This window comes from Dioscorea cayenensis, chromosome 2 (assembly GCF_009730915.1).
Source record: "Dioscorea cayenensis subsp. rotundata cultivar TDr96_F1 chromosome 2, TDr96_F1_v2_PseudoChromosome.rev07_lg8_w22 25.fasta, whole genome shotgun sequence".
NCBI classification, from domain to species: domain Eukaryota; kingdom Viridiplantae; phylum Streptophyta; class Magnoliopsida; order Dioscoreales; family Dioscoreaceae; genus Dioscorea; species Dioscorea cayenensis.
In genome coordinates, this window is record NC_052472.1 from 23,189,412 (window position 1) to 23,213,411 (window position 24,000).

General features: G+C 37.2%; 4 protein-coding genes across 4 annotated transcripts; 1 reads left to right on the forward strand and 3 right to left on the reverse strand.

The window, feature by feature from the left end:
- Positions 1–7,788: 7,788 nt before the first annotated feature.
- Positions 7,789–8,592, reverse strand: LOC120269674 (subtilisin-like protease 4). Its single transcript, XM_039276879.1, has one exon. It carries the CDS (start codon positions 8,585–8,587, stop codon positions 7,946–7,948), a length of 642 nt encoding a protein of 213 aa, XP_039132813.1. The 5' UTR covers positions 8,588–8,592; the 3' UTR covers positions 7,789–7,945.
- LOC120269658 (subtilisin-like protease 4) lies at positions 7,789–10,392 on the reverse strand. Its single transcript, XM_039276878.1, has 2 exons — positions 9,804–10,392; positions 7,789–9,644 (listed from the first exon to the last, which is right to left on the reverse strand). The coding sequence occupies exons 1-2, from the start codon at positions 10,386–10,388 to the stop codon at positions 8,598–8,600; spliced, it is 1,632 nt and encodes a 543-aa protein (XP_039132812.1). The 5' UTR covers positions 10,389–10,392; the 3' UTR covers positions 7,789–8,597.
- A 3,864-nt stretch (positions 10,393–14,256) lies between these two features.
- Positions 14,257–14,631, forward strand: LOC120275296 (auxin-responsive protein SAUR50). Its single transcript, XM_039281832.1, has one exon. The coding sequence runs from the start codon at positions 14,257–14,259 to the stop codon at positions 14,629–14,631; it is 375 nt and encodes a 124-aa protein (XP_039137766.1).
- Positions 14,632–17,015: 2,384 nt separating this feature from the next.
- Positions 17,016–18,577, reverse strand: LOC120280360. Its single transcript, XM_039287185.1, is given in 3 exon segments — positions 17,016–17,911; positions 17,913–18,297; positions 18,299–18,577. Coding segments are annotated over 3 exon segments (1,179 nt in total). The 5' UTR covers positions 18,535–18,577; the 3' UTR covers positions 17,016–17,353.
- Positions 18,578–24,000: the final 5,423 nt, after the last annotated feature.

The following is a 24,000-nucleotide window of genomic DNA, read 5'->3' on the forward strand; positions in this document are numbered from 1 at the left end:
GGAGAGAGTGAAGCAACTTATTGTTAGTGTGTTATTTGGAGTATTATATATTTGAGGTGGTATCCTCCAATGATTTTTATGGAAGGTATCATATGAAATTAATAGTTATATATGTGCAATTCGTGTGAAGCATCCAACATAACTTCTCCAAAGAACAAGAGATGCCCAACAATGCTTCCAAAGTTTGTCACACAATTAATTAACTTCTGATGATGATGATGTTGTTGATGATGATGTTCATTTTGCAAGTAAGGAATCGCTCAAAGCAGCTATTTATTCAAAACCAAAGAAAAAAGGGTACAAAACGAAACCCAGGGGCCTGAAGAAAAATACAAAAGAAACAGAAAAACACTAAGATAGACCCAAAAAAATAAATAAATAAAAACTACAGACTAAAAGGGTAGAAGAAAGAAACCAACTAGAAATTAAAACCAGCATCATCAACAATCTTCTTGAGCCATCATGGCTTCTCTAAACCTCTGTTAAAGAGAGAGATAGGAACCAAATCATCTCCACGATAGGCAAGAAAAGCAGCTAAACGATTCCAACATGACGGAATCTTGGCCAATCATCATAAAAAGGTTATTCATAAACTTATCGGTCTTGAGCAAACGGGTTTCCTCTCTAGTTGTGGCTCTTCTGATAATGTTATTACTGCCCAGGAAATTGTTCACTCCATTGAGACTGAGTTTCCTACCCCCCCCCTCCCACCCCCCACGATGATCATCAAAGTCAATTTTGAAAAGCCATTTGATACAGTTGAATGGAACTCCATCATTACTACCCTCCGAAGAATGCGTTTCCCGGATCTCTGGATCTCTTGGATATCTGCTTTCCTCTCCTTAGCCTCTTTTTCTTTTCTCTTGAATGGTCAGACATCTGCTTCGATAACCAGTAGTAGAGGAATTAGGCAGGGAGACCCTATCTTCCCCCTTCTTTTTCTCCTGGTTACCTAGAACCTGTCTGCTATTCTTAACAAAGCCTTCTCACTTACTCTTGTTCCTGGTTTCAACTCGTCTCTTTCTCATAATTTCAACCATCTCATGTTTGCCGATGACCTCCTTCTTATCACCAAGGCCACTCATAAAACTGCTCGAAATTGCCTTATGTGCCTTAACCTTTACCATTCATCACAAGCCAAAACCCTAACCTTAGCAAATCTGCAGTATACTTTCCTTCTTGGTGCAACAAAAAACTTGCTAATTCAATCTCCCGCATCCTGGGTATTAATCAGGGCTCTTTCCCTTTTATTTACTTGTGTATTCCTATCACCCCTAATAGGATTCTTACCTCTCATTTGAACACCCTCACTAGCAAAGTTCAGCGTAGCATCAATTCTTGGAATCATGCTTCGATCTCCATTGCTGGCAAAATTATTTTTCTTAACAGTTCCATCTTTTCTCTTCCTAACTATTTTCTTTCTGTTATGAACCTTCCTGATTCAATCCTTGATCAAATTTCCAAGCTTGCTAGAACTTTTCTTTGGAGTAATGGCAGGAATGGTAGGGGTTTCCATACTATCGGTTGGACAGTTACTACTCTCAAAAAGTCTGAGGGGGGGCTAGGACTCAGGAACCTGAGGTATGTCAAGCACTCTCTTAAGGCCAAGAATATTTTCTTTATCTTAAATTGTGATAATAAAATCTGGGTGAATATGTTTAAGCTTAAATATCCAAATTGGAACCCTTGGAAATATGGCTCTACTCATCATTCTTCCTGGTTTTTTAAATCCATCTCTCGCTTTGCTTTTTGTTTGAGAATGAATTTCAGAATTTTGTACGCTAACCCTCATCATCTGGATGTGTGGAAGGACCCCTTGCTTTATGGATCTGCCTATTATAAGTAAACCTACTTTCCTTAACATGTCCATTGACTTTGAGAACCTGGTTTTCTCTGATTTCTTGATCAATGGCAGATTTAAAAATGATTTTTTCTTAGCATTTTTGGCCCTAATATGGACTGGGAGTGGATCAATAATATTAAGATTGATTTTGATGCTCATAATCACTGGGTTTGGAGGCCTCGTTCGCTTAATACTTCTACTACTTCTGTGGTTTATGATCATCTAGTTTCCTGTGACCTGCATCCTTGGCCAGGCTGGGGCCACATTTGGATTTTATGTGTCCTTCCTAGGACTAAAACTTTCATTTGGAAGCTAGCCTATGGTAGACTCCCTACTGGCGCCTATCTTTATGATTTAAATATTGGTCCTAGCACCACTTGTTCTTTCTGCGGTTTGGAGCTTGCAACTGCATCCCATCTCCTTTAGAATTGTAGTAAGATTATGCCTAGTTGGATATCTCTTTTGCAGCCCTTAATCTAGATACTAACCTTTTTGTGGGTTTTAGTTCATTTGCTTGGCTCACTTGCAGATTCACTTCCAAAAATCTTGATGCCTTCTTCAAAGCTCTTGTTGCTACTACTGCTTGGATTATTTGGAAAGACCGGTGTAATCTCGTCTTCAATGGTTGGGCTCCCAAGTTTCACTCCATTTTTCCCACAGCCTGGTCTTATTGCACTAGCTACTTCAATGCTATTGGGAAAAATCACTGGGAGTTCTCTAACCCTTACAACCCCTCCTCCTTGATTAATCTTTACACATATGCTTCTTGGACTGATCCCATGGCATGTAGTGGCCTAGGATTTATTGCAACCACTAATTCTGGGTTAATGACTGATTCACCCATTGCTGCTGTTAACTTAGCTTTGGGACCACTACTTTTCCAGAGGATGGCTTCCACATAATATTTTCTCTGATTGTCCTAACATCGCCCATATGCTGAAGCACTTCAACAATTGTGTAGCTTGGCCCTTGAAGCCTGACATTGACGCCCTTCGTTTGAAGTTAAACACTTCGCCTTGCTCAAACATCATCACTATCAACCGTGAAGAAAATCAAATTGTCGATGCTCTTGCAAACCATGCCAGATCCCATCCGCATCTTTCTCTCTTTTTCCAGGGCTTGGATCGTCCCCGTTGGCTTGAAGAGCTTTGTCGGAGTTTAAACCTTTTTTTTAATCTCTCTTCTTTTTCTTTTCTTAGGTTCTTGCTCTTTTGATCAAGAAAAAAAACAAAAAAACAAAAAACAAAAACAAAAAAAAATGACGGAATGCGAGTGATTGAGCAATTTCTCAAAGGGAGTAGCAAATGACGCTAGTCCGCGATAGCATTTTGAGCCAACCACCCAGCCATACAAGGTCTTCCATCATAGCCTTTAAGATATCCGGGACACTGATAAAAATTCTTGAAATGTTAAAATTTTCCATCCGAGCGTAATGGATTGCCACATTCAATACATTGACTTCAGCATCCAAATTCGAATTATGAAGCACTTGACAAAAACTTGCAAGAGCAATATTAAAATTAGCATTGACAAAGATAAAGCCAGCACCACCAATACCTATGTCTTCATTTCCAATTGCTGTAGAGTAAATGTAGTATGTCCCTACCAATGGTTTTTTTAGGTATAAATATCAAAATGGTCCCTCTATTTTTTGTTTTCCGCCCTTTTAGTCCCTCTAATATAAAATCCGCCCTTTTTAGTCCTTGTATTTGCACATTTTCGTCATTTAGTTGTAAAATCCGCCTTTTTGGTCCTCGTGTTTACACATTTTCATCTTTTTTAGTCCCTCTAATTCATCAACTGCAAGGACCAAAAGGGCAGATCTGTCAATTAGAGGAACTAAAAAGACAAAAATGTGAAAATACGAGGACCAAAAAGGCGGATTTTATATTAAAGGGACTAAAAAGGCGGAAAACGCAAAATAGAGGGACCATTTTGATATTTTGACCATTTTTTTAAGGTGTAGAAACATCTTCTCATCTGAGTTAAAGGCTTTGGTTTGTATTCCTAACATGATCCCATCATTTCATAAGCATCCAAGCAAAATTAGGTCTTTGATTCTTGAAAATATGATCACACCGAGCTTTCCAAAGAAACCAAATAACAGCAGCTATTATGGATGCTTTGAAAATAGAAGAGTTAGTCCCCTGCCAATTCAGCCAATATTTTGTCAAAATATAATTTGTGAACATCATAGGTTGACCAGACACACTAGCCATTCTATTCCTAATCAGCTAAGTTTTAGAGCACAAATTAAAAATATGCTCAACTGATTCATTTTCCAATCATACATTTTGACTTTGCCATGTAATAAAAGCGAAACAAAAAATTTCACCCTGGGAGAGGCATGCAACCTCCACAGATTTCCCCAACCTTTCCACTAATCATTCAGTGAATGTGTGCTATTGAAATGAGAGTAGAAAACAACACTAATATGGTTGCTTTTAGTCCGAGGAAACCAAACCCACTGGTTATGAGCCTATGGATCAATGATTCCATGACTAATGGCATGAGAATCAAAATTATGGCCAAAGAGAATAACAAGCTCATTATGGCACCAATGACCATTTTGAATGCAATTCTCCAAATGTAAGTTATCAAAATCAAGATCCATGTTTAAAAAGATTGGTTTAAAAGCAATTGGAAGATCAATAAACCATGGGTCATGAAGAAAAGACACAAAAGAGGGATTAACAGATTACATTCACAAACAGGACTTGATTTCATTTGCAACCTTGCAAAGCCCCCTATAAAACCAAGTAGCATTGGTAGGGATGTTATGGTGATATAATTTTAGCATCCCATATTTAGAAATCAGAATATCCACCCAGAAAATCTGCTTGCTATTCAAATAATTCAAAACATTTTTGGCAATCAAAGAAATTTTGGCTAATCGGAGATTCCTGAATTTAATACCCCCATCAGGCTTATCAAGCATAGCATCATGCCAATTAACAAGAGGGACACCACTACCATTGCCATAATTAGCCCAAAGAAGTTTTCTAGCACACTTTGAAATCTTATCAAGAATATTGTCAAGGATCGGGTAAATTGAAAGATAATAAACCGACAAAGCCATAAGAATGTTGTTAATTAAAACAACCTTTCCAAGCTTGGACAGCTTAGATTACTTCAACTTCAAATACATAAAAGGGTAAGCCCCAGTATTGAAATTCAAGATTGACTGAATGCTATTGCCAACTCTTCTGTTGAACCAATGAGGAACATATAAGTTGGACTTGGATGAGTTTGGAATTTTGCCAGTCAAATAAGAATAAATGTCCAAACACAGTCTAACATTTCTGGCAGCTTCGCGGGTGGCATGAGTAATTATGATTAAATCATCAGCGTACATAAGATGATTGAAATAAGCTCTTAGGGTGGGACACTAACCCGGAATTAAAGCAAGAGAACGGGCATAATTAAGCATGTTGGAGAGATTTTGAGAAACAAGAATGAAAAGGTAAAGAGAAAAGGTATCCCCTTGTCTAACTCCTCTAGAGGGAATAATCCAATGGGAGGGCTTACCATTAATAAAAAAGGAGAAGAAAACTGAATCAAGACAACGTTTAATCCAAGAGATCCAAATGCTAGGGAACCCCATTTAGGCTAATGTGGCAAGAATAACATCCCATCTCCGGGTATCATAAGCCTTCTCAATATCCACCTTAATTAACATCCTAGGGGGATTAGCACGATCATGATTTATAGAGTGAACAATCTCTTAGGCAGCAAGAATGTTATCCAAAGGAGTTCGGTCAACTATAAAACCACATTGCGCTTTACTAATCAAACCATCAAGAACATGTTTTAAATGGTTGGCCAAAATTTTTGTAACAACCTTGTAGCAAACATCGCAAAGAGAAATAGGATGAAAATCCATCACTTTCCTAGGGTGCTCTTTTCTTTGGAATTAGGGTCACAAAAGTTTTACCCCAAAGATTTAGGTGTACAAGCAGTGAACATGAAGTGTCTAATTGCATGGAACAAATCATCACCTAAATTATCCCAGAAAAATGTATAAAATTCTGCATTAAAACCATCCGAGCCTGGGCGTTTTACCATCGGCTAAGGAATTGAGGGCAGAAAGGATTTCATCATTGGAAACACCCCTTTATTAAGGCTTCACAATCAGCATGGCTAATAGAGTTTAAATCATGGGGACAAGGCCTGAAAAGCACTAAAGAGGGAGTTGGGAACAGGGTTTTGTTGACAAATTGGAATAGAAGTTGACAAAGGCATCTTCAATGTGGTCAGGCACAACACAAGCACTACCCTCCCCATTCTCAATACAAGTAATCCGATTATTATGGCCATGAGTACTCTAGCCATATTATGGAAAAGCTAGTGTTCCTATCCAACCCTCCCACCCTAACCCATAAGGCCACATCATTTTGGCTCTTTGAGCTCATCTAATCAAATTTTGTCTAAACTAGGCTTTGTATTAATTTTGGAGGGTCCTATATTCAGCATAATCGGCATAAAAAAGGAGACTATTCAAATCATCAGTTTCAATAGCATGGATTTGAAGTTCAATGTCCCTAATAACCGAATCAAGAGCACCTAAACCAAAACTTTTAACAAGCAACAAAGATTTTCAAATACGAGCCAACATATGCGCTAAATATTCAAATCTCATAATGATTTGAGATCTACAGAATTTAAACCATAAATTGATTAAACATATTTCTACAAATCGAAAAATTCAGATATTTCCTTTCTAACAAGAATATCTCACAGCAGAAACCTTCAAATAAAATCAAACTTTAGGAGTAGATAACTAACTCAAAATGCAACAACTTTCTAACTAGGAATGTGTGTTAATTCCAAATCTAAGACAATGAAATTGTCTAACCAATCTTCATACTTTCTACACAAATGTCATTTGAGAACATGTATAGTAATATGGCTATAACTCAAACATTACAGAGGCATAAATTCTAAAATTTTGTAGATAAATAATGTTAACTTCTACAACTTTCCTATATAATTTTATGTATAATGCAAACTCTAAAGTCATGAACAATAACTCTTCAAGGTCCGCACAGAAGCCTTATCCGTGCTATCTGAATTTAAAGGTTGTAACTTACATCGTTCACATGCAGAAGATCTGAAAATTTTGTAGTAAGCTAGTTAAGATTAAGATCTACAAATTCAATATTTTTATCTCCTCTAAATTTGGTCTCTAGGTCTCCCAAATTAAAGAAGGATCTCTGTGATGCTAAAAGCAAATTTTTTAATCTTATCCTTAAATAAATCAAATTCTTCACATAAGAAGTATGGATTGTTCAGGCATTTCCTTCTAATACAGGCTTATATCAATTTTAAGATGATTAGAACAGAATCCGAGACCAAAGAATTTCTATAAGATTAATCTAAACTATGAGAACAAAAGAGTCAAATCAAGGTTCCCACCAGACCCTAACCCTAACTAGTATAACTTCACAAACAATCATAAGAAAGTGAAGAAAAAGAAAAAATTAGGATCTAATTACCATCCTCGTATTCGTCAACGGGACCATGTTGTAACTAGGGAGAGATGCTAGGTCTCACTTTTTTTTTTTTAAACAAAAATAATAAATCCAAAGGAGATGAAGAGCGTAAGATCATGGAAGGAGAAGGGGTTAGTGTTTCAAAATTTAAAAAAAAAAACTGAAAACATAAAATATAAAAATAAATATTTAAACACCCAACATAATTAAAATTTAAAAAGATTTTAGTGGGGCCCATAGACTTCCTTATTGTAGCTCTTTTTTCCCATTATTTCTATATCCAGCCCAATCCAGATAAAGTCGATTTTTATTCTATCAATGGATTTGATCACCCAATTTGAGAGTCTGTAAATGGAAATCCAATATGAAGGAATAGACTACCAATAGGTAAAGATAGTTAATTATATATTTTTTAAAAAATAAACATTATAATTTATCCACTTAATTTAATAATTAAAAAAAAATTTATTGCATTCAAGATCTTTGATGTTAAAATTAGAGAGATGGGACTCCAAACAGCATGTGCAACCGACTCCAAAGCCAAAGATCCCTCACAATATTCACCCCGGAGTTGCTGAACTCATGGCCTCATGATAATATGCATGATGGTTCAAACGTAAGTTACAGAAATGGGACTCCAAACAGTATGCGTGGCAGAGTTCAAAATCAACGATCCCTCCCAGAATTCACCAGGACTAACCAAACCGTTGTTGGTGAACTCAAGACTCAAGCCCTGATTCTCACCGGTAGATGCAAACACAAGACTAGTACTATTAGCCACCAAATTAACTCCATTTGGTGCATTGACATTAACAGCATAAGTCTCTGCACCTCCAACATTAGTCAGTGTACGCTCAATGGTTTTAGTTTCTCCTGCTTGCAAGCTCACAGCAATGGATGGATAATTCAACTGCTCAGCAGTCTCCTTCTTCCAATTACGACAATCAATCCTTTGCCGTACGAATGCCGAAGTAGTGCGGCTGCCGTACATGTTACAAAGATACGGAACATAATCAATGGGTTGCATGTCATAAACGAGTCCCGGGTCATTAGCTTTGTCTGGATTTACATGACCAGCACCCATGACAAAGAAACTCGCCGGACGACCAGTGGAATCGTCCAAGATGCGATTTCCATTGGGATCCTGTATATAAGCAGTTGTCATGATTGCTGACTTGATAGCGGCCGGAGACCATGTAGGATGATTATTTCTTAGATCGGCAGCGATGCCAGAAAGATGAGGGGTGGCCATGGATGTACCGCTATCGAAAATTGAAGGCAATATTAGTGTTAGGATCTTGAACAACCTGTCTATGCCAGGCGGCGAGGATGTTAACACCGGGGCCGATAATGTCCGGCTTGATAATACCACCATTGTTGAGACTAGGTCCTCTGCCTGAGAAGAATGCAACCGTCGGTGCCGGTGATGTTCCGAGCTGTGTTCCCTTGAAAGTTAAGCTCGCCACTGGATTTTGCCAGGCTCTCAGATAAGCTCCAATCTTCTGACCATCGGCATTGGTTAGCTGAGCTGCCGGGATTGTGTAAGGTTCAGAGATGGTTGTGAATCCGTAATTCACTGGATTGACGATGATGATGGCTTCTCCGTTGGCAGCCTTAACAACCTCTCCTTTATCAGAATTACCACTGTTTCCTCCGGCAAGACAGACAACAATTTTACCTTGCACGTCCAAGCTGTCGAGTGATCCAGCCTCGCATGTCTCAGCACCTTGTATGCCACTGAAACCCGGGAAAACCAAGGGGAACTCCTGTGAGTTGTAGTTCTCAGGCTGGTAACCAGATTCACCGTCCAACTCCATATTGTTGCCCAGTCTCACAGTCACCTTGATCTTCCTATCCATGGAGCTAGCTCCAACTGTGAGGACCCAAGGAGCATCATTACTTATGACACTGGGCGTAGGACCTTCATTCATGGCACAAGCACTTGGGAAGATGTTATTCAATATTGCTCCAAATGAACCAACTGAAATGCTGCTCTGATCAAGAGGTATAGGCCTTTTATTGCCTAAAGACATTTGGAGCACATCCACTCCGTCTCTGATGGCCTGGTTTATCCCTGCTAAGAAATCACTTTCGTCGCCGACACCACCAGGACTGGGACCATAGAGAACCTTATATGTTGCAATGTGAGCTTTCGGCGCCATGCCGACTGCCCGGCCTCTCGCCTGACCCAAAAACCCGGCATTGTAGACGGGGTTACCAGCGGCGGTGCTCGAGACATGGGTCCCATGCCCGTTTTCATCTTCTGGCGATGGGTTAGTCCTGCCTCGAAAGGCCACCGCACCAATCACCTTGTTATATATATTTTGAAAGAAACACGAATATATACATTAATGATCACCTTCAAAAATTCAAAGAAAATTAAACTTTTATACTTCACAAAACAGAGAATATGATCGGATATATATATATATATATATGCAAAGATTATATGAGAGAAATACAATTACCTTGTTATTGCACTGCGGCAAAGTACAAAAACCACTCCATTTGAGAGGAGGGGCCGGCAGCGAGCCGTCATCGGTAAAGGATGGATGATTGGGTGTAATGCCGGAGTCTACAACTCCGATGATCATACCAGTGCCGTAGGACGATGTGCGCCATAGGCCTTGCCATTCACTCAGGCCTAAGAAGTCCGGCGATCTTGTTGTGGCTCCGGTTAACTGCTGCTCCGGCCATGCATACAAGAAACCTTCCATGGATTCCATGGCCTTGACTTCTTCATGAGTTAATTTTGCGGCGAAGCCACCCATCACATATCGGTATGAGTGGATCAACCGTGGCTCACCAGAATCAAGAGTGGTGTTGGGCAAGAAGGACTTGTGCCAACTCTCAAAATCTTGATCTTTGAGAAGCTCTTTGTTGCCTACTGGGTCTTCTACGTGAACAATGTAAGTGCGAATGGTGCCAGTGCTGTTTTCTTGTTGATTTTCATCAGTGATAGATAGACGTTGGCTTTGGGTCATTAGGACACAAGCATTGGATAACAAAAAGAGAGCTAGAATAGTGATCATCTTGTGGTTGATGATCTCCATTGGTGGTGGCTTTGTTGTTTCTTGGTTCTCTCACCGTGAATGTATTTATAGATAGATTTCATAGAGGAGAGCATCAACATCAAGGTGAGTTCCTAAATGGTTTTAATAAAAGGCCGAAAAGGAGAGAGTGAAGCAACTTATTGTTAGTGTGTTATTTGAAGTGTTATTTATTGAGATGGTATCCAATGGTTTATATGCAAGGTATCATGTGGATTAATAGTTATATATGTGCAATTCTTGTGGAGCATCCAACATAACTATTCCAAAGAACAAGAGATGCCCAACAATGCTTCCAAAGTTTGTCACACAATTAATTAACTTCTGATGATGATGATGATGTTCATTTGCATGGTTTTTAATTAGGGTACTTTGTTAGCTTAGAGGAAGGTTTTTCAATTTAAATAATGAAAATTCTTCTTGATATAAAGTAGGCTGCTATAACAGCTGTGTAAAGAATTTCGACCTTCTAACTTTTCACATGAGACTCCCATATTTTATTATTGGGCTATACTAATAGTAATATTGCTGGGATTATATATACACATATATTTTTCTGTAACAATGATAATACATATCTATGTACAAAAATACTATATAAAGGGGTGTGAGAAGTTTTGTTGGTTTTCTATTTTCTGGTTTTGTGTTGTTTTTCCTTCTAATTGAAATGGTTTATTCACCTTTTCAAAATAAATAAATAAATAAATACTATATAAATACATATGTACAGGGATATATATATTTGAATATGATGCATGTATGCTTGCATGTAGGCGTGTGCAATACATATACATGGTATATGCATGTGTGTATATCTATATGCATGGAGACACTTGGACATGTGCCCGATCACCTTCCATTCTTATGATTTGTGATTCTTAATTATAATCATCTCCGTTTAGAAACCATATTTGAATTTCAATTCTCTATCTAACCTTAATTAATTCTCTTGATTTTTTTTACTGAAAAATGTTTCTAAACTTGTGAATAAAATATAATATATATGTTACGTACCTTCTTTAGTTTGACATATTACATGACCATCAGAAGGTTGTCATATACTGTTTATATATTGTTCATCCGGGATTTTTATACTATTCTCATACTGTACATATACTGTACATCCTGATTCTAGTACTGTTTGGTACTGTTTATATTCATATAAAAAAGACGCTTGTCGTCTATTATTAAAAAAAAACAAAAAAAAAGGCATGTATATATATATATATATATGCTATATTTATCTGTTTATCATACCGGTGTATATTAAAAAAAAACAATTACTCTCACCGTATATATATATATATATATATATACGGTGAGAGTAATTGTCTAATTGACATCATCCTTCCATTCTTAGAATTTGTGATCTTTGATCCTTATAAACATCTTTGTGTTTACAAACTAATTAATGAGATTCTAAACTTACCTTGATTTACATTCTTTATCTTCTCAGCAAAAATATATATAGATATATATATATATATATATATATATGGTGAGAGTAATTGACACTTTTCATAAATCTAATCATGTCCAAGTCTAGAAATTAATGGGATTCTTCCTTGTCTTAATTAAAATTGCTTCCATAGAAAAAATTTCTCCGAACATGTCTTAATTAAGTCTTGCACATGCATATTAAGGACCTAATTTCATTGTTGAGATTTTTCTAAAGAACTCATATCTCATTATTTTTCACCTATGTGAGCAATAAATTTTTTATGGGAGCCAAATTATTTTTTTAAAAACCCCAGAACAGTAAATTTTTATAAATATTTTCTTAAAAATATATTTTTAATATTATATATATAAATTTGTAAAAATCCAGAGTGCCAAAGATTTTTATAAATAATTTTATAATTTTTTTCTTAAAAACATATTTTCTTATGTATTATATGCAGTAATTTATTCCTCCCTCGCTCCATCATTGTACGTACCCATGCAAATACTTTATTCTTCTTCCCATGAGACATGCGCGTGCAATTAGTATTTTTCTTTAATTTTTTAATCGAACTTAAATAATTTCTCAATAATTATAAGCTCTTGTCCTTTCTGTTTTAATGAAGCAATAGTTTATCCATTATTATTTTAAAATAATAATAATAAAAAAAAGTGAAAACTGAAAATCTAGATGTTCTTTTATTTGGGTTCTTCTTTTTCTACTTTTTATCTTTTTTTGTTTTTCCTTTCTTATAATTATCTACCTCTAGATTTTATAATAACAGATAAGATAAAATTAACTTGAATTTCCCATTAAAATTTTCTTTTAATTTTTCAGGGAGTGATCAGAAAGGACATTAATTAATTAATGGAGCAACCACCAAAAACTAAGGACTTAGCAAGTGCAACCGGATACCAAAACCAGATAGAATGCCTTCTGGAGAAGGATCAAAACTTCAATGGATCAAAAGATAATCAATTCATTGTCCCAAGATGGTGTGTTCTTTGTAAAAAAGATATCAATACAACCACCTACATGTATAGGTATTTTTTATATGTACATGTATATGTATATGTTCCTCATTTCTTCTTCTCTCTTAAAATTAATTTTTGTTTTAATTCATTGCATAATTAGTTTTCCTTTCCTTTCATTAAAGGTTATCTTTCTTTTGTTCATCTTGATTAATTTCAGAAACATATAATATAATTCTTCATCTGCTGATTCCTTGTGTTTTTTTTCTGCAAAATCTTTGTAGGGACTTTGGCACATTCTGTTCTCAGCAATGCCGACGAAAAAGGATGATAATGGACATACAACAAACGAGAAAAATTAATCATCAAGATGACAACAAAAATGCTGAAGGAGGCCACAACTCCATCTTTTTCCTGAAGTAATTCTTGTTTCATTCATTAGTTTTATATCCGCATAATCTGACTTTATTATCATTCCGTTAAATTTCTACATAGTCTTGATCATGTTCAGAGTGATATACTTTCCTTTGTCTTTTTGACATTCTTTTTGAGCAACTGGAAAATTGTTGTTGTTTCTCATGTTACAAAAAGATTATACAAAGCTGCAGAATGCTTGACACTGATCAAACATATTTAAAAGCAAAGATAACAAGCTTGAGATGAAGGTGGATTCTCTAATTAAACTGTTGGCTGGGACAGAAACCTTATATTTCAGCCAATAAAACTAGTTCAAAGGACTAATCCTGACAACAACAACAACAACAACGGAAAACCATATGGTAACAAGTTTAGGACATCTTGTAGGGTAGATTAGGTATAAAAAGGGGGGGCAGTCCCTACAAGTTGCAAGAATGATAAGCTCAAGTGGGGAGTGAGCATTCCCAGAGGGCTGGCTGGCTGGCTTCACTCATATGTATAGACCATTGTTGACAGTCTGGGATCAAAGCAGACTCTTCTTGTTTGTGCTCTTGATCATTATCAAAGCATTGATAGTTTCGAGGAAGCAGTTATTCTCTTACTTTGCCAACTGATTACCTTATCCGATTGAGTATAAAAAGGTTTAATTCAAACAAGAAGGAAATAATCAGCAGCAATTTGTTTGTCCCACTAGCTATCTACCAATCCATTCTGACAACTGTTCAAAAGAGAGAGAAAAGAACAGTTAGAATTATTCAAATTTGTAAATTTGCAACCCTTGTGAAAGTTCTAAAGTATAGCACATAACGGGTCATTGGAACTCACATATTATTACCAACTTCTAAATGCAGCTAACTACATTCAATGCTATTACCCTGTAAAATATACTAACTCAAAAGTCATATTATGAGCTCCATGCTCTCAGCCTATGCAGTTATCACTTCCAATATATATATATATATATATATAAAGAGAGCTAACAGCTTCCAATTCTCACCACCACACGGAAGGTTAAAGATTAAGGAAGAAGAAGAAGAAGAAGATGGTGAAAAGAGGATACCTGTTGGCATGCCTGAGAAAATGCAGGAAGATGAGCAGACAAGTGTTAGCAGCTTGGATGAGCTATGGCAATAGGGACTGGACTCTTCTCACTTGCATGAATGAAGAGAAGGTCATACCCAAAGATGTGCCAAAGGGCCACATGGTTGTCTATGTAGGAGAAGAGTACAAAAGGTATGTCATCAGAGTAGCCTTCCTGACGCATCCATTGTTCCGAGCTTTGCTTGAAAGAGCTCAGGAGGTGTATGAATTTAATTCTGATTCCAAGCTCTGCATTCCCTGTGATGAGAACATCTTCATTGCTATTCTCCATTATATCAGTTCCCAGAAATCTCAGAGGCTCTGGCTTTGCTTTTGACGATGAGCTATTTAGTTTCACCTTTCTTCAATGTTATATGTAACATAGCAAAATAGTTTGTTGTCACTGTATGAAAGTTTTCATGCTCATTTCCTTTTCGTATCATGAAATACATATTTTACAAGCATGCACTAGTTTCCTGCTGATACTCCATACTGTAGAAAAGTTCCTATCTGATTAACAAAATGTATGCTCCCCATAAATTCAGCAAGAAACAGAGACAAGCATCCAGTGACAGGAAAAAGAAAACCCTGAACAATATTTCATTGCCACTGTATCAAAGTTCTCATGCTCAAAATTGGGTTTTCCTTTTCCTGTCATGATATATAAATATATATATATATATATAATCTAGACTTGGCACACAAAACACAGATAAGCATGCCCCAATTACCTGCTGACACTCTACATTGTAAAATAGTTAGTATCCAATTAACAAAATGTAAGCTTGCCCATACATTCAGGAAGAAAAAAAATGCCAGCAAAGTGACAGAGACAAGCATTCAATGAATTTCATAAATCCAAAGGAGGTTATTGGGTTTTGAACATTTGCCTTAACCAAGGGCAAGGGAATCTTCTTGAGGTGCCCGACAGCATCTCCCACAGAAATCCAATAAGCTAGGCATTTATAGCAGTACGGCGCATTTAATTTCATAATGTTCGCCAAGATTCTAATGTGAAGTTAAAATGATATGTGAAACATCATCAGAATGCTAAAATTCAGCCATAGTGACAGATAGTCTTTCCACACAATCAGCATAGCAACTTGTTCTTCATTTCCAATAGCATCAAAGAAATCCTCAAATTGCAATGCCAAAAAAGAATGCACTCACTTTCACGCTCTCAATGACCCAAAACTAAACAAAGACATATGCACTCAACCTACTTATCAAAACATGGAAATCACTGAACAAATCATAATCCAGCTGGGCAGACAAATTCAAAGAAGGTGAGCTTCATAAGGGAGAAATGTTAAATAACTCAGAAGTAGTGTGTCAAAACTAAACATAGATTGAATTGATGGCACAAGTTGCTGTCATAAATGTAGGATGCTTGATTATCCATTCAAACTAGCTGCAGCTGAATGGGCTTGTAAAGATCACAACCACAACAGAGAAGAGTTCCTTATTACTACTGCTGAATACATAATCTAAGCCACAGAAGTTAAGATTGGTTAATCCTCACTCCCTAACAATTTACCGAAAGCGCACAAAACTGATCAGAGTCCTGTTGCAAGAGAACTGGTACACCGGTTCAGCAGTAAATCATAATTCTGGTCAGAAGTCACTGTTACACAAAACTGTCACCAATATTCACAGTTCCAATGCCACTGTCACATTTACAGAGAGCATTCAATAAATAGTAATTGGGGAAGTATCAATAAGAGATGCCAAATTTTGATAAGCAGAGATAATTTGCCAAATTTTACAGTATTCAATATGTTTGTCATTGCTTGACAAGGCAAGACATGGTTTTATTGACAACTTCATCAGTTAAGTGTTTGAATATGTTAATAAGCTATGACAACAATCAAAAAACCTAAACCTAAGCATTACCAAATAACAATATGTTTTCCTTAATAACAAGTAATGAAATGTAATAAATAGTAGGTCATTCCTATATAACATTGTTATTTGCTTTAATCGACATCCTATGGATACTAAAAGACCAAAGGAGGAAGGAAGAGCTACAAGTTTTCTTTTCCTTTCCTACAGCTGGTCACTCACCCTCAGTTAGTTATTGGAACTGTGAATATTGGTGACAGTTTTGTGTAACAGTGACTTCTGTTACACAAAACTTCCGACGTAACAGAAGCAAAAGTTTAAGCCATGCTGTATGTATCACAAGTTTGGCGGCTTGAAATTGATAACTTCATGCAAGAGTTCAGATAATATACAAGAAGTATCAATCACTCAGTTTACACTACCTTGAATTATGATAATATCATATTAGGTTATAAGCCCCTTTTGAATGCACAATTGAAGACTAGAAACCAAAATATTGGTTTCCTCTTAAGAATTGAATTTACTAACTAATAAAATACTGAGATAATGCCATGGGCTTTTGGATGTTACCTTCATATCTTCAGTTAGTTAAAACTTGTAAAATTAACACAAGAGAAACAGTTGGTATCAGCTATAAGCATTATTACCCAATTGAATGAGATTCCTCGGTAACTCTTTCAAAATAACATTGAATTCATATAGGGTTAGCCTCCCCAGAAAGGCAGAAACTCCTAATGTAGAGAGGATGAGTTTGAACTTGAAACAAAGCTGAGGGTGAGATGCTAAATATGAAGATTTAGCTAGAGAATTATCAGTTAGATATAGTTAAGATAAATAGATATAGGTGATTCAACTAAGATTTACATGACACTTGTAAAAAAAAAAAATTGAGTGATGTCTTCATGAGGATCTACTATAAGAAATATAAAAACATAAATTATGTCTAATGGCATTAGGAACAACAAATTCATTAAGAACTATAGTATGCAGCAAAATGTACAGGCAATCTGTGACTGTGACTGTGACTGGTATGCATGTCAATCCACTACTCCCCATCAGTGAGCAGAATCACAAGTACAATAACAAAACAGAGAGAACGCACAACAATGCCAGCTAACAGCAACAAAATCAACAAAGAAGGCCATTTCCAATACCTCTACAATTGCGTGTTGATCTAGGAATAAAATCCAATAAGCCCGCAAGTGCTTCCACTGCAGTCATCTCAAGCCACTGAGGCAATCCTCCAAATCCCCCCTGCCAAATCTCCGGCCATCCAACTCTGCATCCTTGCACCTCACTGTGAAGTAGTACACCAACCACACTACCATGAAGTAGACCTCTGCCATTGAATGCAACAAACCCGCAATCGATCTCTCCCCTGCCATCACCGCAGCCCACCTCCCCAAGCTGCCACACAGCACTGTCTCCAAGCATTTGATACAGAACGCCTGCACAGGCATCAGCGAGACCAGATAGAACCCCTCCCTCGCCAAATCCCTCCCCCTTCTTCTCTCATTGTGATCCATAATCATAACCCATGGATGCACCGAAAGAAGCAGCGAGGCTGCAGTGTCTAGCACCATCCACGCGAACAGAAACCCCGAGAGCTCAGGATCCCAAAGGCCACCGCCACCACTATGAGAGAAAGGCATAAGCTTGACCTTGATAAAGAGCTTGAAAAGCTTCGCCTGGTCAGCGATCTCAGAGAAGAAACAGATACACAAGAACTGAATCAAAGCATCCCGCACCGACCACTTCAAGAAAACAAACCCCGAAAAGCCGACGGATCCCGAGGGACGCGCCAGAGACAAGGGCGTCAACGAGCGAGATCGGGTGGCCAAGATGTGCAGTGGCAACAGAGAAAAAGACAATCCCAAGTGCGGAGGAGTAGACGAAGATGAAGCCGATGATGGCAAGGGAATGTGCGAGGGAGAGGACGGTGAGGAGGTAGAGGAAAGCAACAGCATCAGCGCGATCAAGATGGTTGGCGGCGAGGTCAGCGGCGGCGGCAGCAGCAGCAGGGAGGACGAAGTGGACGGGTGAAGGGGGGAAGGATGAGGAGGTGAGGAGGAGGCGAGGGAAGAGTGGAGTTGGTGGGTACGGCAGGGACCGGCGGGAAAAGGTCGTCGGCAACGTGGAGGAGAGGGTTGGGGGAGGGGATCCGGCGAGGGAGGCGACGAGGAGGAGGAGGAGGGGATGGAGGGGAGGAGAGGAGAGAGAGAAGGGAAGGATTCCGGTCGGAGAGAGAGGTTAGGGTTAGGGTTCCGGCGAGGAGGGCGGAGCGGAAGGAGAGGAGGAGAATGGCGGCGAGGAGGAGGGGGAGGGCGGCGGAGACGAAGGTGGAGTGGGACTGCCGGAGCACGTGGCCGGTGGATCGGAGGTCCGGCCGGAGAGGCATCGGACCGCGCCGGCGTTTCGTCGGTGACTCGGTTATCTTCTTTCTTGGTCTTTCTTTTTACTTATATATATTTGGACTATGTTTCTGGGCTTTGTTTTGGGCTGATTGACTTGTGGGCTTTTTTTCTTGGGCTTTTTGATGGTTTTTGCAGTGGAAACCTTGTGATAATATTTAATTAAGACGTGGCTTAAAGAATTTAATGTTTGGTTTGGATGAGATGTTTCAATTTTTAATTCTCTAAAGTATTTGTTAATATTTTAATGTTATATTTTCTTTTTCTTTTTTTCGTAGCGTCCTACTATAATATAGAAGCAAATTTCTTGTTTTTAATTTTTTTAAAAAAATTAAACTGATTGCATTTATTAGAGAATAAATTAAAGTATCACAAGCAAGTAAAGAAAGAATAAGAGAGTTCACTGGCAGTGCTGCAGTGGATCAACACTGCCAGAGAAAAGCAAGGCATCTCTTATTTCTAATTGAAAATTTTTTATTCTTGTTATTTTATTTTATTTTTCATTATTTACTATGGTTGGTTTATTGCATTAATGTTTTTTTCATTAATAAATAGATATATATATATATATTATAGTGAAAAACCACAGATGATTTACCAGTACCCAAATATTTATTTTAGTTATAAATTTAAAAGTATTACGTTTATTCTAAACAAACATGAATTATATGATTATATTTATTTTAAATTTTGAGCTACTTTATTTTGAACCTTTTACAACATTTAAGGTAAAATGTTATAAAAATTATATAAATTCAAAGTCGTATATATAATAAAAAAAGTGATAATTTATTTCTCTCACACATATGGAGGGAGTTCCTCTTTCTTCCAACACATTGATTGTATTTATTATTAAAAAATTATATCAAATAGACAAATATTGTTACTAAACCATCATCATTGTTATTTTTAAAAAATTAAAAATAATTATATATTATTTTTCATGTTCTATTTCTTAGGATTTTATTAAATTACGAGTATATATATATGTGGTAATTAATTATTGATATTGGTGGCGGTTTTTTTTTTGTGAATAATATAGATAAACTATGGATTTATTGAAAATATATATAGTTAAGTATAAAAAGAAAACAATAAGTTTAAAATAATAATAATAATCCTAAACACAATAGGTGACATGGTGAAAGAAAGGCATTTATCTATTAATCCATGGATGCATTATTTTTATTTTTTATTTTTAAAAAAGTAGATAAACCACTTCAATTACTAAAAAGAGGATACAACCGACCACTAGATGTGGTACAAGTAAACAAAACAGACAACACAAAAGGAGACCCAAGCCTACTACAAAGCTATAACAAAAACGAGAACACCCTCACAGCTGAAACCCAGACCAGACCCCACCAGCTTAAGTCGACCATGGATGCATTTATGAGGGTGCAAGAACTAAGAAGCCATCTTGAATTAATATAGAAAGAAAAGCGTGTAAGGTGGCAAAGGGTATCCATGAATGAATGGAAAAGATGGAGGTGGCAAAGAGTATCCATGAATAAATGGAAAAGATGGCTTCTTAGTTCTTGCACCCTCATAAAGTCATAACACAAACGAAAAGAAAAAGAGCAGAAATGATGAGTACATAAGTATAAATGTAGGAAAGAAGAGAAAAACAAACCAAGTGCATTTGGATTGAATATATCTCGTTAAATTTGTCAAAAATATATATATTGTTTTTTTTTTAGGGAAAGGAGCTCTCAGAGCTATTTTATTAAAATAAAGCAAAAGATACACAAGAGTTTCAAATACAGACCAGTGGCTAATAAAACAAAACAAACAAAAACAAACCTCAAAACAAAACAAGCTGAAACACACTCAAAGTCCACAACAAATACCTAAATGTCTAAAGCTTTTCATAATCCACCCGGGCAACTCTTTGCCTTGAAGAAATAAAGAAATTTCGTGGTGATTAAGTCCATGTAAAGCAAGAGATAAAGCAGCACGATTCCAGCTTTTGGGAATAGCAATCAGCCGAAGGCTTCCCATACTTCCGATTAGTTCCTTGATAGCATTAACCTGCAGATTTAATCTCCAGACATTAGCAAAACATCCTTCCTTGACCGCCTTGATCATCTCCTCATTCGTTGTTAACACTGTTTTGACTGAAGACTCCCAATTTGAGCAGTTTTGAAGTGCAAATCTGATGGACATCGCATCCGCTTCCTGAGTAGATCCAGCATAACACCTGCAGCTCCCAATAATGATCAGTGAAGAATTAAAATCAAGGACCACAAACCCACACCCAGCCATGGATGTCTCTTCATTAACCATTGCCGCGGTAATCAAGATTGGACTGTCTACAAAAGAGAGGTAAAAAAATTTTTCTCTGTAAACATAGTAAGAGTAAAGAAACTCCCTGGCATGTCCAATTGCTTGCACTGAGACTAGTTCCGTATTCAGTTGGATATTACTAAAAACTTTTTTACATCTAGCTTTCCACAGAAACCAAACCCCTGCAGCTATAACTGACTGGGAAAATAGATCATTACCAGAGTAATCTTCTAGAAGCCAGTTACCTGAAGTGATACCTTGAGGAAAGAAAATAGATTTTCTAAACGCAGTGCTAATTAAGCTCCAAATCTCCTGAGCCTTCACACACGAATGGAAGAGATGCTCTATAGTTTCAGCATGAAGATTGCAAAGACAACAAAGAGTCTGGGGCCCCAAATTTAATCTGTACAAGTACTCCTGCGTTATGACTGCATCATGAAACATCAACCACAAAAAATGTTTTACCCTAGGGGCAACTCTAAGCTTCCAAACCTTGGACCAACCCTGCCAATACTCATCCATAGATCTTGTCTGATTGAAGTGAGAATAGATCATAGCAGATAATTTGATACCTCTTGACTTAGGATACCAAACCCACCTGTTACAATGCTCAAATTGCAATTGACTATGACAGTAGATAATATCATTTAGATAAGGGCCAAACAGCAAGTGTAAATTGTCAATATTCCAGCTACTGCCACAGATCAAGTCTACAAAATTGAAATTATCATGAACATAATCCATGTTTAAATAAGTAGGTTTGTGAGAAAGGGGAATCTGAAAATACCATGGATCATTCCAGAAAGAAATTAAAGCCGGGTTAATAGAGTTGATCCAAAGAAAGGGTCTAATATGTTTGGCATTCCGATAAAGACCCCTATAGAACCAGGAACAGTTAGCAGGAACATTGTCTTTCCAAACATTAAAATTACCATATTTAAGATTCATGATAGATACCCACCACACATTGGCATTGTTAATCAAATGAAAGACATTCTTAGCCATCAAAGAAATTTTAGACAAACCAAGGTCCCGCACAGATAGCCCCCCCCCTCTCTCTCTCAGATCGATTAAGAGTAATCTCATTCCAGCCTACCGAATGGATGCTCTTTCTATTGCAACCCTTAGACCAGAAAAAAGACCTAGCCGCTTTAGTAAGTTGATCCAGCACTGTATCAGGGACAAGATAAGCCGACAGGTAATATAATGGAGTAGACATAATTGAAGAGTTGATCAGAATAGTTTTACCAGCTTGGGAGATTCTGGATTTCTTCCAAAAAGTGAATGACTTCTCAATCTTATTTACCAAAGAGGAGAAATAAGAGAGTGCCAATTTTTTTGGAGAAATCAGAATTCCCAGATAATTAAACGGAAAAGACCCCACTTTATAACCCAGAATATTAGAGATGCTCTTTTTAAGCCTATGATTAAAACGAGTAGGGAACATAATCTCAAATTTGGCATTATTAACCTTTTGCCCAGTTAACCTACCATAAATAGCAAGACACAATTTAATGTTCCTAGAAATCTTCCTGGAAGCCTGAGTAATGAGAATAAGGTCATCGGCATACATCAAGTGGTTGAAATTTCTATGAAGATCAGAATTAAAACCTGGGATCATATTATTAGCCATTAAAAAATTAAGCATAGAGGTCAGGTTCTGAGCAACTAGAATAAACAGATATGGAGAGAGCGGATCGCCCTGTCTAAGACCCCTACTAGAGGAGAACCAATTGGTAGGAGATTTGTTGATCATAATAGCAAAAGACACAGTGCTGAAACAAACTTTAATCCAATTAATCCAATGAGCGGGGAAGTTCATTCTGGTCAGGGTTGCAAAAATTGCAGTCCAACTAAGAGAGTCGTAGGTTTTCTCGATATCTAACTTAATCAACATCCAAGGGGGGACTTCGTATCATTCTCAATCGAGTGAACCGATTCTTGAAGAGTTATAATGTTATCAAACGGGGTCCTGCCACTAACAAACCCACATTGTTCCTTGCCAATAAGATTAGGGAGAACATTTTTCAGCCTATTAGCCAGGATTTTCGAGATAATCTTGTAACATACATTGCAGAGAGATATGGGCCGATAATCTGAAGCACATTTAGGATTGGGTTTTTTAGGAATTAAAGTAATATATGTTCTACCCCAAGCATTAGGCATAACTGTGTTCTCAAAAAAATACTGAATGGCAGTAAACAGAATTGTACCAATATCATTCCAGTAGAAACGAAAGAATTCCACATTTAAACCATCGGGTCCAGGGCTCTTACCAGTTGGGAGAGAGAACAGAGCATCATGTACCTCTTTAAAGGAGATAGTACATATTAAACTGTCACCTTCACTCATAGAGACTTGAGGAAGATCGTCAGGAAGAGCATGAACTATCTCCTGCAAATTATCTTTAGTTTGATCTAGCCAAAGATCAGAAAAGTGATTCATAAAAATCCGGCTAATGCTATCCCTATCTGTGAACACATTACCATTAGCATCCAAAATATGAGAGATAGTGTTGCAGTGATTACGAAACCGAACTGAATTATGAAAGAAAGAAGAATTATTATCACCACCGACTACATGAGTTTGGCCCTTTGGGCCCATTTAATACTATTCTGTCTCTGCAGAGTTGAAAGTTTATTATACAAGAGAGAAAGCGTGTGAGGGGAGAAGTCATTCACATCACTCGATCCATCCTTGGTCTCAGCATCTAGAATGGAAATTTCCAAATTATCTATGGCTAAGTCTAAAGGGTGTAAACCCTTGGATTTCCATTCTATCAGCTTGGACCTAGTACGAGCGATAAGATGAGTGACCCCATGCATAGGATTAGTGCGAGGTAGAAAAGACCAAGCTTCCCTGACCACAGAATGACAATCCAAATAATCCAACCAAAAGTTTTCAAAACGAAAAATTTTCTTTTTGTTTAAATCACGAGGAGAGATCATAAGAAGCAAAGGGGAATGATCAGAAAGAAAACGCGGGAGATGCTTAACCAAACAATTGTCAAAACTATTCAACCACATAGAATTAGCAATACAACGATCTAACCGGGCCCAACGTCTGGCTAATCCACTATGGTTGTTGCACCAGGTGAACTGAGGCCCTACATAAGCAATACCCAACAGATTATTAGTAGAAATAAAATCCGAAAAAATTCTGGCCTT

Coding starts and splice junctions, on each gene's coding strand:
- LOC120275296 (XM_039281832.1), top strand. CDS start 14,257: ATGGTGAAAAGAGGATACCTGTTGGCATGCCTGAGAAAATGCAGGAAG.
- LOC120269674 (XM_039276879.1), bottom strand. CDS start 8,587: ATGGCCACCCCTCATCTTTCTGGCATCGCTGCCGATCTAAGAAATAAT.
- LOC120269658 (XM_039276878.1), bottom strand. CDS start 10,388: ATGGAGATCATCAACCACAAGATGATCACTATTCTAGCTCTCTTTTTG. Junction 9,645..9,803: donor TGCCGCAGTGCAATAACAAG/GTAATTGTATTT, acceptor ATATATAACAAG/GTGATTGGTGCGGTGGCCTT.